Below are 14,704 nucleotides of genomic sequence, written 5' to 3'. Positions count from 1 at the left end.
ATGGTTCCTAAAAAGAAAGTGTGTTCTTAGCAATTAAAATCATGGCAAGCAGCTTTTCCTCTTCCCCAACATACAATTAAACTGAATAGAATCACACCCTATGGATTCTTCAGAAGAAAGGTTCTGTGCAGATTCAAGCAGATTAGTATTCTGTTCCCCATCCCTGTCATTTTGACCCCTGCAAACTGAGAGCTTTGCAGCTGGCAGAGGACTTCCAAACTTCTCTGCTTTCTCCCCAAATCCTAGATTGCCATGCAGGGATTAATAGAATGCTTTTTATTTTTATTTTTATTTTTTTTATTTTTTTAAAGATTTTTATTGGGGAATTGGGGGATGGGAACAACACTGGGGAATTGGGGGAAGGGGAACAGACAAATTGCTGTCCTTTTTGTTCTTCAGTCTAGTTGTGGAGGACACTGCTTCACTGGCCCAAGTTGGCACCATCATTGCACTCTTCCTGGGTGAGGCAGATCAGTTGCTGACTTCTGGACAGCCGCTCACTGCGGCTGCTGGCTGCTCACGCTGGCTGCTGGCTACACACGGTAGGCCATGGCAACCCACTGCAGCAGGGGCTGCAGCCCATGCCATTGCCAGTGACTCATGGCAGCCCAGCTCCAGGTTGAGCTGTTGTTCAGCATTTTAGCTGTAGAGAGCAGTGTCACTGGCCCTCATATGTGGGATCCGAACTGGGGCCCTCTGGCGTCCCAAGCCAGCTCTTAACCAACACACCACTCGGCCGGATCTAGAATGCTTTATAAAGGTGATCTTTGGAACAGTCTGTAACATTGGATGTGTTGTTCTAATAGGGCTTTCTAGATTCTGGGAGCACAGCTAGCCCATGAAATTCCTTGAAAGCACTGATAAATTAGACTTTTTTTTTTTTCTTCTTCTTAAGACAACTAGTGTTGACATGTTTGCATGTGGAAAAAAATTCTTTCAGACTTTTTATCTAAAAATATAGAATTTACTTTGGGTTCTAGGGAAGCCAAATTCTCACTTTAGTTATAATTCCTATTACAACAAATTAACTTTAGGAGATTTTCCCACGAGGATTCAGCACCCTATGAAATATTTCAGCAGTTGGAATATGGCTTTGTGGCCAGTGGTGCCTCCCTTGAGCCAGACCCCAGCAGAGTTAATGAGTCTCCCCTCCAGCAGTAGAGCCTGTGGTGGTCTGCTCACAGATGAAACCTTGGACCTAAGTGTTTTGTTTGCATGAGCATAAATAGGCCCAAGTACACTTTCAGTGATTTTTAGGTACAGGGTTTTGTGCCCACAAGTAAGCAGTTATTTGCTGGTGTAATTAACCATCTGTACCTTATTATGAGGGTGCAGCTGGCTAATTATGCCCAGCACCAGAGGGCAGGTTAAACTTCTCATCTGCATAAGAAATGGATTTGCAGCAAAGGACACTGACCTTTACAAATGAGTCCCTAAATTTAACCAGTTTTGTGTGAGGTCACCACTCATGGATTCTTCTTTTGTTTTGCTTAGAAGTGAAATTTATATATGGGTAATGGTATTTCTATTTGTAAAGTAATTAATACAGAACCATAGGATAGACTTATATTATTATAACTCAGAGACACATGAGATCCCTGCTGAGTTTAATTATTTGGGTTCCTCATTTTGGGAAAGTGGTATAGCAGTATGACGTACATGTATTCATGAACAAGGTAAGAATGACCACTTGGAGCATCACTGAGACTTCAAATGGGGTAAATTTGTGTATTAACCATTTCAAAATCATTTTCAGCCATAGTTGTACATTATTCTGGTGACTTATTAGATGGCTTGTTTGAGAGAATAATGGAGTACTGGAGAGTAGAATCTTAAATTTCAGTGTAGGTTAAACTCACAGTCAGTGCTAACTGACTAAGTGTGAAGGAGGTCGGCGAGGGTGAATCTTCCCATATTTGTTTGTCTGTAATTGTGTTTAATTTGCCCTTACTCTTGGAAGATATTTTTTCTGGTTATAGAATTAAAAGATGGCAGTTTTTTCTTCTGACACATTTGAATGCATCATTCTATCATTTTCTGGCTTCCATTATATTGAGAAATTAGCTCTTAATTTAACCATAGCTCCTTTTAAGATAATCTGTCCTTTTTATTGGTTCTTTTAGTGATTTTTCCCTTTATTTTTGGTTTTCTTCACTCTCTCTAGGATAAGTCTAGGAATGGGTTCCTCTCCCCTAACCCCTCTAATCTATCTAGCTTGGGATTTGTTGGGCTTGAATCTACATGCGGTCTTTTTCAACATTTCAGTAAAATTCTCAGCTATTATTTTTTAGATATTGCTTCTGACTCATCTCTCTTCTCTCACTCAAGGCTCCAATATATCACATCTCTATCCTCCATGTCTCTTAACTTTACTTGCCGGATTTTCTTTTCTTTTTTTTTGTCACCCCATGTTACTAACCTGTATATTTCTTCTGATCTATTTTCTAATTTAGTCAAATTGTCTTTAGCTTTTTAAGATATGCTTTTTACTTATCCAAGAAATAGCTAAATTTTGTTACTGTATCATTCATTGCTATAGGTTCTATTTGGATTTTTAAAACATCTGCTATACAACTTCCCCCTACAATTTTATGTGTAAAAAAATTTTCAAACCTAAAAAGAAATGGAAATAATAATACCTAAATACCCTTTACTTAGAATCATCAGTTGTTAACATTCTGCCACACGTTTGCTTTATTTTTTTCTTGAACCATTTGAAAGTAAGTATGACTTACAGATGGAATATATCATGACTGTTTCCTTATATACATTAGCAGGTATTTCTTAAGACTAAGAACATTCTTTTACAGAACCACAATACTGTTATCACAATCCATACATTTAAAATTGATACAGTACTTCCATATTTCCTCAAATTTTCAGTAATGTCCCTTATATGGTTTTTAAATGTTTAATTAAATCCTGGATCTAGTTGAGGATCATATGCTGCATTGAATTGTTAAGCTTTTTAGTCTACTTTAGTATAGAACAGTTCCCTTAACGTTTGGGGATTTTGTTGATTTTTGTTTTTCAGGACATTGAGGTTTTTGAAGAGTCCAGTTGTTTAATGGAATTGCTGTATCACTTAAAAAAATACATATTCCTGTACTCTGAAGATATCTTCAAGCTTGTCTGTTAATACTTCAAACGCAGTAAACATAGTTGTTTTATAGTCTGTATCTAATAAGTCCCCTATATGAAGCCTTTGATAGTCTTTCTGCTATCTTTAGTTTTTGCTAATGTTGCTCATTGTGTCTTGTTTCTTTGTGTGTTTGCTTATTTCTGTTCCTCTTTGTCCTTGAAATGTTATTTGTAGGCATTTTTCTTTTTTGAGGTCCGGTATGATGGTGCCTTCCTCTACAGGAGATTTATATTTGCTTCTGCCAGCACCTCAGGATCTGTTAGTCTGGGATAACTCTAGCTCATGGTTTGAAGTTCTCTAGACAATTTAAGTGGTATGGACCTGGGGTACAAATTTGAGTCAGAAGTCACCCCAATTTTGGGGGTATTTTTTTCCCTTCATTTTCTTTTTTATTATCTTCTTTGCTTAGTACCATAACAAGTTTTACTATGGCTTTCTGGGGATAGTGATGCAGTGTCCTGTTTTAATTTTGGATCCTGGCCTAAAAGGAAGAAGATCTCTCATTATACTTCCCATTTTGAGCAGACTTTAATCATTGACTTATATCTCGTTGCTCAGCAAGACCACCAAAACTAAAGTCCATTTTTTTTTTTGTATTAGCAAATGCCATAGGGGCAAAAGTGCCTATGGATTTCTAATGCTTTACTTACTTCTCTGGTGTTTGATTCCCTTTAGATTTTGGTAATTGCTTATTATCTTCATAGCTTGTTAATACTTTTAAGAATATTGAAATTTTTTTCACTTACAGCTTTTGGTTGTGCTCACACAAATGGTTGGTTCAGTTAACTATTGCCTGCTGCTATTGGAAATGGAAGTCCTCTTTAATTTTAGAAGAATATTTTATTGTTGTCCCTATTAGAGATGTAGGCTGGATACAGATATGTTTCACACTGTTAACGGGAATCAACCTGGCCAACCCCTGTGAAAGCAATGCACTAAGAATTCCTGGTCACTATTTATCAGTGTGATAACTGAGAAAAGAAAAATGGCTCTGTTATATGCCAGACAACTCAAGTACAATGGTATAGTATGTAACCAATCTCTGTCATTGGTTTTCATTACTGAATTCTGTTATGACAGCCATCTAATATGAATTACAGGAATTACATTTGACATTTTAATAATAGGTGTCTGTGTGGCATTTAACAAGTAGCTGCCAATGAGACTGTATGACACAGTGATCAGTATTGAAAGCACTCAGTTGATCAGGGTCAAGCTAGTTTGCTGTTCACTTGCTTTTGGGAATTGCCACATCCCTAATGGCCGGTGGAGATTGATGAAAGGACTAGTCCCTTTCTTCATTGATGTCAGCTGGAGCCATGGAAGGGTCAATGAGTAAATCCAAGTTTGCTCTTATGTGTATGGATGGCTTTACTAAAGGGATTCAAAACATTTTCTGTGAAAGGAAACCTGATTCCTAGGCATTATTTTTGTCAGAAAAATTTGGCTAACAAATAAGATCACTTTTAAGTAATGTTTGTAAATAACTCTTAAGTTGTTAGTACCTGGAGAAAATACCTGTAAAATGTATGAGTTTTCTGTAAAGGATTTTCTCTGTAATCCTCTATAGACTTTCATCTTTAAAATCTGAAAAAGAAATATTTCCAATTATCTCTTCTGGCCTCACACATTCCGGATGACCTGGAATTTTTGGATCCATGTAAAATTCTGCAGAGACCTTGCTATATGCTATTGGGTTGTCGGAAAAGTCATGACATATTTTTTTTATGTTTTTCGTTGCAAAAATGCATCATGACTTTTCTGACAACCCAATATTATATTCAAATGTGGGATTGGAAAGAGCAGCATAATTTGTGTATGGAATTACCTGTCCTATGTTACCTAATCCCAAAATCCAATGAGTTTTCATGATTTCCAGATTTCTGGGCATCCTTGATGTTACATTTGATAGTACCGATGAATTAATCTATGCATTACATATAAGTGCAAAATATATAAACTTATTCTCTCCTATTTTAATAGAAATGAGGCATTTTCGACTTGCTTTGGAAATAGCAACTCACACCATTGCATAATAGTTATTTGCAGATCTTCTTAATAAACTCCAGGAATAAATTTCAGGTAAATGTATGATTTCTAAAAATATGAAACAATTATCATTACACAGTTCTAGATTTCAAGTTACAGGAAGTTACTTCAAACTTCAATACAGCTTAATCAAAATAAGGAATTTCTTAGCCATTTAGTTAGGACACTAGGATGGCTCATAGGATCAAAAGAAGACTCACAGATAACAGGACGTCAAAATTTAGAACTGCTTTCAATACCACTCTGATTCACTTGTGTTCATCTTTCTCCTCTCCTGTCATCTATCCATCCTGCTCACATTTCTGCTTTTATCTCCTTGGCTTTGTTCTTCTGAAAGCCTTCTTCATGTGATGAGGAAGATGGCTGCTTATAAATAGCTTTAAATTCATTTCAGCCCAGCAAGTCCAAAGAAAAAAGTTCTCTTTCCCAATGTCCAGCTATCATTCAAGGAAAGCATTCTGATTGGCATTATTAGGGTCACAGCATAGGAGATTAAGATGCTATGATTGACCAGATCTGCCCACCCCTTCTGGACAGGGCAATGGGTTCTTAACAGGAAGAAGGATAATGGAGGAGGAAATTATACTGGACAGTCAAAAGAAGTCCTTTACAAGAGTAGATTGTTAAGAAGGGTTAAGGGTTAAAAGCTGTTAGAGAGTATTCTTAATTGAGTACACGTTTTTGTTTTTTTTTGTTTTAAATAGGCTTTTTTTTTTTTTAAAGATTTTTATTGGGGAATTGGGGGAGGGGAACAGACAGGTCGAGCTGTTGTTCACCATCTTAGCTGTAGAGGGCAGTGTCACTGGCCCTCATGTGGGATCTGAACCGGGGCCCTGCTGCTCAGAACTGGCATTCCAAGCCAGCTCTTAACCAAAGCACCACTCGGCCGGCCCGAGTACACATTCTTGAATTCAAGTAAGAAATATAGATTTAAGAAAACTAAACCCATTATAGGCATATGAGAGATATTTTCTCATGTTAGAAAATTCCGTAGATTAGAAGAATTGATACAGCATCCTGGAGGAAAGTTCGATTGAATTAGAGATTGTTGTTAAGTGTTACAAAAAGATATTAATACACACAGGATTTTTCTTTGCTTAGATTTCTTCCACAAAAGAGTTGCTAAGAAATGGTAGACTGCAGCGTAATTTTTTTTTTTTTTACATTTTAATTTTTGCTAAACCAGTAGGAGGGGACCATTACATCTATTGTTGATATTAAATATGAATAAGCCCTCATTGATTTGATGGTTGGATCCCAAATTAGGAATTTTAGTTATCAATGAATAGTAATATCAGTACCTCTTCTTCATTGCAATAATAAATTATATAACATCATACAAAGCTTATAAAATAGATTACTTTAAGTGATGTGTGTGCGTGTGTGTGGGAATTGAAACAAACTCTCCAAATGAACATTCATCATTTGTAATAGCTGTAGTGTGTGTGTATGTGTGTGTGTGTGTGTGTGTGTGTGTGTGTGTGTGTGTGAATTGAAACAGATTCTCCAAATGAACATTCATCATTTGTAATAGCTGTAGAAACCAAAGGCATTTTCATAAGCCTTCTAGTTTTTAGACTCTGGTGGTGACAGAATCAATGGCATATAAATTGGAAGCTATTATATTTTAGTAAGGCAAACATGGATTTAAAATAGCTTGTCTGTCATGTTTAAATGAGCATATTTGACAAAATGAACAAGACCAAAAAGTGCTTTTGCAAGTTATGGTCTGAATGGCTCTCAAGTTATTCACGCTATAGTAACACATTACAAATAATAGATGGACTGCAATTATTTATAAGGAATTCACTTTGTCAAGAGACTGTGGCCAGCTCATATGACACTTGTGTCAAAGAACATTTATTGGCTCAGATAACTCAAGTTCCTGGCAGGATCTAAGGATGCAAATGATGTCATTAGGACTGTCTCTTGGCACTGATTTCTTGTGTGTGGCTTCATTCTTAGACAGCCTTTCCCTTCACAGGGGCAGGAGGGCTGCCATCAACTTCCAGCTCATATCCCACTTCTCAGCAACCTCAGTGCAAAGAAAGCATGTCTCTTTTTCAGCAGTTCTAATAGAGTCAGAATTAAGCCTCATTGGCTCTGACTGCTTTGACTTGGGTCATTTGCCCTGTCCGGAACCAATCAACTGTGGCCAGGGAGTTGTGATATTAGGGTAAACCACACTTGGATTAGAATAAGGAGTGGAATATTTTTTAAGAAAAAATGATATTGATCCCAGAGGAAGAGTAAATGGATGTAGGGTAGTAGAAACTAATAAATATTTGACAAATGATTCTTTTTTATTTTATTTTTTTAGCTGAGCCATCCTGCCACCTGTTGGCAGCTCAGCGGCAGCTCAGCTTGGGCCGGGAATCGAACTGCTGTTGCTCAGAGCTTGCACTCTTGAGCAAGCTCTTAACCAACTGAGACACTCAGCCGGCCCAAATGATTCTTTTTTAAAATGAAGATATCTTTGAGAGGGAAAACATAATAAATGGTTTCGTGATTGAGCTGCCCATCCAATTATTCAACAAATATTTATTGACTCTGTATCAGGCACTATGTCAGGCATATCCAAGGTGTGATCAAAGAATGTGAAAGTTTGAATTAAAAAAAATCATTACAGTAAAAGACACATTGGGGCTAGCTGAACGGCGCGTTGGTTAGGAGTTGGCGTGGGATGCCAGCTCTGAGCAGCATGGCCCGGATTCAGATCCCACATGAGGGCCAGTGACACTGCCCTCTACAGCTAAGATGGTGAACAACAGCTCAACCTGGAGCTGGGCTGTTGTGAGTTGCTGGCAACGGCGTAGGCTGCAGTGGGGCCGGCCGGCAGCTGGCGTGAGCTTTCGTGAGCTGCCCTGAGCCTCCATGAGCGGCCATCCAATGGCCGGCGAGCGACTGCCTCATCCGGGAAGAGTGCAATGATAATACCAACATGGGCCAGTGAAGTGACGTCCTCCACAACTAGACTGAAGAACAAAAGGACAGCAACTTGTCTGTTTCCCTTCCCTGATTTCCCAACGCTGTTCCCCTCCCTCAATTCCCCAATAAAATCTTAAAAAAAAAAGACACATTGCCTTTAATACCACTCAGAATACACCTTGCTTTGAACACACTTATCCCATAGTTCTTGCCACTTTCTGAAGCAGTTCTGAAGTCCTCTTTCGTGAGTGTTGTGGCTGCCTCGATGTCCTGAATCATTTTGACTTTGGGAAAGAGCCAGATGTTGTATGATGCCAGAGCCAGTGAATAACGTGGATGAGGACACACCACAGTGTTTTTATTTGACAGAAATTGCCGTATACCAGAAGCCATATGTGACACAGAGCCTTCCTGATGTGATCACGAAATATGGTGAATGCTGCTGCCGAGTGCCATCCAATGGAAAAGCAGGGATCTTCAATAGGAAGCGACATGTTAAACTTTAATAACAGGGTGTGACAAGTTTTAACTTGTTATGTGCAGTCAGTTGGATGTGAGCTATGGTTGAGAGGTGTGTTTTAAAGTATGCCATAAATCATCCTCCATCATGACAACGCTCTGTGCCACACATCGCTTCTGGTATATGGGACTTTCCAGTATACAGCAAATATATCTACTCTATTTTATCAGTAATGGAAGCCTCTTGCCAGTTTTAAAAATTGATTTAGTGTATTAATATTTTTAATTATGAAAGTTTAAAGGCATGCAAAAAGTGGAGAGAATAGTGTAATCCAGATTCAATAGTTTACCAACATTCTCCCATTTTTGTTTCATCTATCCTTCTCCCTCACACTCCCACACTCACACTCACCACCACCACCCTCCCACATTTTTTCCTGGAGTATTTTAAAGAAAATCTCAGACATAATTTCTCTTTACCTATAAATGCTAAGTATCTCTAATAGATAAGAATTTTCTTTAAAAGAATCATATCCACAGTACATTATCCCACAAAAAAAGAACAATAATTATTTTATATTACCTATTACTTATTTATTGGAATCATGATCCAAACAAAGTCCACCCTTTACACTTGGTTGGTATAAGACTCTTAACTGATAACTGCCTCTCTCTCTCTCGTGCTGTTTATTAGTTGAATAAACTAGGTCATTTTCTTATGACATTTCCCACCTTCAGGATTTGCCTTAATTATATTCTTACAGAATATGTGTGTTCCTCCATTCCCTGTATCTCCTGCAACCTGGCTGGTAGGTCTAGAGGCTTAATTAGATTTAGGTTTAGATTTTGTTAATAGCTCTGCATAGGTGGTGCTGTGCAGTGTACCATGTCAGCAGCACATAATATGTCTGGTTTTCATTCTTTTAGTGTTAAGATTGATTTAGAGAGCTCAGGTGTTGTTAGCCTGATTGGGCTGTTATAAAGTTCTTAAGCACCATCTTTTGTAATGCTTTTAGCATTTATGATCCTTCATTTCATTAGGGGCTATAAAATGGTGATTATTTTTCTGTCGTTTCTTCTGCATTTATTACCTGGAATTCTTCTATGAAGAATAATTTTCCCTCATCAACTATTTGGCTAACTTGCAACACAATTTATACAGAAAAAGTGCAGGATAAATGGCTGATTCTTCCCTTTTATCGTTTCCCGGCTAATTAGTTTGGACCCTAGCAACTTCCAAAGGTGACTAATGCTTTTCTTAGTATCATTTGAACTCAGATTTTTAGAGACTAACTTATTGCACACTTGTTTTTTTATGCTCAAATTGTTTTATATTTGGTGAATGGGAACTCCTTCAAATTGCTCTGGGTCCTTTAGACATACCCCCAGCAGCCTTTGATAACATCCTTATTTTATAGTGTAATGGAATGTTCCAAGTTAATCTTACACATTCTGTGCCCGCGACCTTGAGTTACCCATTTCTCCAAGGAGCTGTGGTTCCTTTTAGTGGGAGATGGTATTTTGAGACCACAATATGCCTCTGGACTGCCATCACTTACTGGGCTTTCACTGCTTCTAGGCTCTTTCAGTAGATAGGTTGTTTAAAAGGAGAAAATAATTATGAGCTCACACATATTTTCAATTTAAATGTAAGATTATAGGGTTTCTTAATTTAAAAACTTACTTGTTTTATACTTTTTTAAATGCTGAAATACTTGTTTCCTAACAATATTGGTGTAACTAATTGTTTTTAAAATATTATTACTAATGTTATAACTAACGATAAGACTACTCTCTATTGACAATATATAGTCACAATACTTTGTTGTAGGGTCAGTTGGAAAAATTGTTTTCCCTTTGTGGTTATGACTCCAACTTGATATACAGCAAGGTTCATTTGTTTTAGTTTGATTCAATTTTTAAGAATTGATTGCCTGAATGTTTTAAAATTTATTTTTAACAACTTTATTGAGATATAATTCACATACCACACAATTCACCCATTTAAATTGTACATAAAATTCAACAGTTTTTAGTATATTCCAAAATATGTGCAATCATCAACACAGTTAATTGTATAATATTCTCATCACCTCAAAAAGAAGTCCCTTACTTTTTAGTATCACCCTCCCCCCCCGGCCCCATCCCTTCATATCTCCCAGTCCTAAGCTATCATTAATTTACTTTCTCTCTAGAGACTTCCCTGTTCTTAGCGCTTCAGGTGAATGGACTCATATAATATGTGGTCTTTTGTGAGTGACTTATTTTAATAAGCATAATGTTTTTGAGGTTTTTCCATGTCTCTGGGACCCAAGGGGGTGCTTCAGATATTTTCACAAAAGCATTCTGTCTATGGATAGTTTCTAGTTAGCCTGTTTGTGAGGGAGACTGACGTTGTTAACCACCTATTTCATCATGTTGGTGCTGTCTCTTGCCATATTATTTTATATTGTAATAATTGTGTGTATATATTTGATTTGTTTGTCTTTGCTTAGTATATCTTCTCTGCTTTTTCTAAAATTTCTTTTGGCATTTAGGAAGGCTTATCTTTATGTTCAGTAGTTTTCTTTGTATATAAACCTTTTATAGGACTTACATTAGTTATCTATTGCTGTATAATGAATTACCCAAATATCAATAGCTTAAAACAATGAATATTTGTTTTCTCATAGTTTCTATGGATCAGGAACCTAGGTGTGGCTGAGCAGGATGCCTCCTACTCGGTGTCTCTCATGCATTCCCACTCAAGCTATTGGCCAGGACACAGATCATTTCAAGGCTCAACTGGGGCTGATAAATCTGCCTTCAAGTTCATTCACATGGTTGTTGGCAGGCCTTAGAAGATACACTTCCAAGCTTACTTGTGTCATTGCTGGCAGGGCTCGGTTCCTCACCACATGTGCCTCTCTATAGCCTTCCTAAGTGTCCTCACAATGTGACAGATGGTGATCTGACTGAGCCAGACACTGCCCAAGATGGAACGAAGTATCTTTAATCTCAGAAGTGGCATCCATTACTTGTGCTGTATTATATTTTTAAGAATACCTAAGTACAGTCCACACTAAAGGGGAGGGGATTACACAAATACATGAATGCTTGGAAACATCACTGACTGTCATCATAAGGGCTGTCTACCATAATTCCCGAAACCCTCCTTTATTCAAATATCTGATTAAATGGTTTGACTCCTTCCTATTTCCTATACAACTATCAATGAGCTTATTCTACTTTTGGATTTCTTTCTCTTTTTTCCTTTCATTTTAAAATTGCATTCTTTCTGTTTTGTCAGAAAATATAATGTTTAAATTCTATTTTTCTCCTCATGTCCTCAATTTCACTTTAATCTTAGCTCTACAGTTAAATACATGAAATGCTCATTATTAGTCCTTTTGCTGAAGCTCTTCAGTCACCTTTTGGTTGGATGAAGACCATCCTCTAGTAGACTTCACAGGAAGGGAACATCTTTACAATAATTCTTGAATTTTTGCATGTTCAGAACTCCTTTTCTGTAGCCTTGATAATTGAAGGATAGCTTTGCTCTATGTAAAATTCTTGGCTCACACTTTTTAAAGTTTTTGGAAAATGTTGCTCCTCTGTTTTCCCATTTCATAGGTTGCTTTTTCAAAGTCCAATTCTCATTCTCTTGCCCTTGTAACTTATTTTACTGTTTTGCTTGGAGGCTATGAAGAGTTTAAAAAACTTTTTAAAGTCTAATAGTTTTCCTAAGATAATGACTCAGAGTTGGTTATTCTGGGTCAGTTTTCCTGGATACATACTAGTCCCTTTTGATTATATTTCCTCTTATTTCTGGAAAGTTTTCTTGGGTTATAGTTTTAAATATTAGTTCCATCCCAGTACTTTATTTTTCTTCTTCATGGCCTCCAATTATGGCATGTTGGATCTCCTTTGACTTCTAGTTCAATCATTTGTTCTCTGATATTTTTTCCTTCTTAAAAACTTTATATTCATTTCTTTGAGTGTTTTACTGCCTTCAGTGTACTTTATTACATTTTCATTCAAATCTGTTTTCCTTTATGCACCTCTTTCCCCTCCATTTTGGTCTGGTAATGCCTTATTGTCTTGCAAACTTTTTAATAATTTTAGGGGTTTTTTTATTTGCCATTGTATCAAGCATTTTTTAGTTAGTTTTTCTTTTGAGGGGGGGCACAGGGTTGAATAACCTATCCTGCTATTACTGAAAACAGAAATGACTTAGTCATAAATGCTCCTCTCCCCCCTGCCCAAAGTTGCAAGTGTCCTGCTGGAAGTATAAAGAGAGATACGCAAATGAGAGATGTTCTAGTTCTTTGATTTGGAGATATAGGGTGCCTGTTTAATGCCTTATTAAGATGATAAACTTCAATACTTTTCCAGAAACTTCCTGTTCCCCATCTCATCTCATGCTACCTGTTTTGATTCTCTGCCCAGCTGTGAAAGCCTAAAGCCCTATTTTTTTCTGTTTGAAGGATGTCATGAGAGACAATTGTCAAATAAGCAGATAAAGTAGCAAATTATAAAGTACATTTATTGAGCAGTGTTTATTTGTTTATCTGGGGAAGATAAAAGTGCCAAAATGTAAGGACTGCTTATACTTCCATGTCTTCCCTGAGCTTCGTTTCCAATCACTTGTTTTGTATAAAAGAGATCCTAGACTTTGGGATGAGGCTAAATCTAGACTAGTTACATGGAATAGACACCTTTGGTTAAGGCATTTATTCCAAGCATTTAATGTATTTTTTTTTTTTAAGATTTTTATTGGGGAATTGGGGGATGGGAACAGCGCTGGGGAATTGGGGGAAGGGGAACAGACAAGTTGCAGAGGGCAGTGTCACTGGCCCTCATGTGGGATCCGAACTGGGGCCCTCTGGCGTCCCAAGCCAGCTCTTAACCAATGCGCCACTTGGCCGGCCCCATTTGATGTATTTTTGAAGATCAGGATTTTTCTAAACCTTCCTGTATTTGAAAAAGCTTTAAAAAAAATTGTGACCTGTATTCAGGAATTAACTGTATTTGTTCTAATACTTTTTTTCACTCTTAGGTAAGCAAAGGAAATAACTGAAAATGACAAGTAGAAGACTTGAGGAGTCCATGAGGGCTGTTCAGATGGGATTAGTCAAAATGCTTAAAGGATTCCAAAGCAAGGTTTTGCCACCCCTGATTCCAAAGGTGGTTACAGAAGAAGAAGTAAACCGAATGGTAATGTATCAGAGAATTTCGGTGTAAAATACGTAATGCTGTCTCCTCAGGAGAATGACACCTGCTACTTGGCGTTCTCAGAATAGCAAACAGAATTACTGACTGATAATATAAATTTAGTGAGCATGGTAGCTTGTTGCAGAGCATAGGCATCTCTTAAAGCCTGAGAAGTTTTTGAAATTACATATATCGAACTAGAGGCTTAAGGTAATCAGTTGGAGTAAGGCTATTGAAGCAAATTATTAAGGTTTTCTAAATATTTGGTTGAACCCTATGAGACTCATTTTGTGTAGTTCAAATACAATCAAATATCAGAATTTCATAAGTTTTAACCTAAATAATCTATTACCTGTTGATTGGCAAGAGTTACTTTTGTTTGTAGAACATAGAATATTAAAATAATGACTATAGTAGATAGGAAAAATACATAATTTTTCTTCCTTTTATAATAAAAATATTTATATTTTTAATGAATTAAAATGATTTGGTGAGAATTGAATTATAAACTACATTCTATAGAAAATATCAATAGCAATTTACAGTGTTAGATATAGTATTCACTGCAGTCTCAAGTTACATTCCTATTAGTAAAATAAAATCTACATTCCAATTAGTAAAATAAAATCTGTCATCATTCCCTTTTGTGGTGGTTATTGTTCATATTTAAGGTAACTCCTGACTTTTTGCTTTTAAGACTTCATTTTTATTTAAATCACAACACAGCTGATCATCTCTTCACATTTAAGTATTCTAATCTGGGTTCCAATTTTTAAAAAAGCTGAAAAAACAAGTTGGAAGCAATATTTGTAATATGCCTTTATTTAAATGTATTCAATCACAGAAAATAATTTTGTAGGAAATTTGAAAAGCATTGGTTTTAACCCAAGATGAAACAAATCAGCTAAATTATATACCTCTGATTGTTTTTCA

At 36.7% G+C, this 14,704-nt stretch overlaps 1 protein-coding gene across 1 annotated transcript in view; it reads left to right on the top strand.

Annotated features, from left to right (window-relative positions):
* The window catches only part of HYDIN (HYDIN axonemal central pair apparatus protein), a 355,182-nt gene that overhangs the window by 57,378 nt on the left and 283,100 nt on the right, over positions 1-14,704 (top strand). The window contains exon 3 of the mRNA XM_019653707.1: positions 13,617-13,774. Coding sequence (XP_019509252.1) covers positions 13,640-13,774 — 135 coding nt within the window. The 5' untranslated portion in view covers positions 13,617-13,639. The remainder of the gene's footprint in view (positions 1-13,616; positions 13,775-14,704) is intronic.

Source organism: Hipposideros armiger, unplaced genomic scaffold (assembly GCF_001890085.2).
Source record: "Hipposideros armiger isolate ML-2016 unplaced genomic scaffold, ASM189008v1 scaffold_9, whole genome shotgun sequence".
Classification (NCBI taxonomy): domain Eukaryota; kingdom Metazoa; phylum Chordata; class Mammalia; order Chiroptera; family Hipposideridae; genus Hipposideros; species Hipposideros armiger.
The sequence above is the reverse complement of the archived record's forward strand: the minus strand, read 5'-3'. Positions and strand labels throughout refer to the sequence as shown.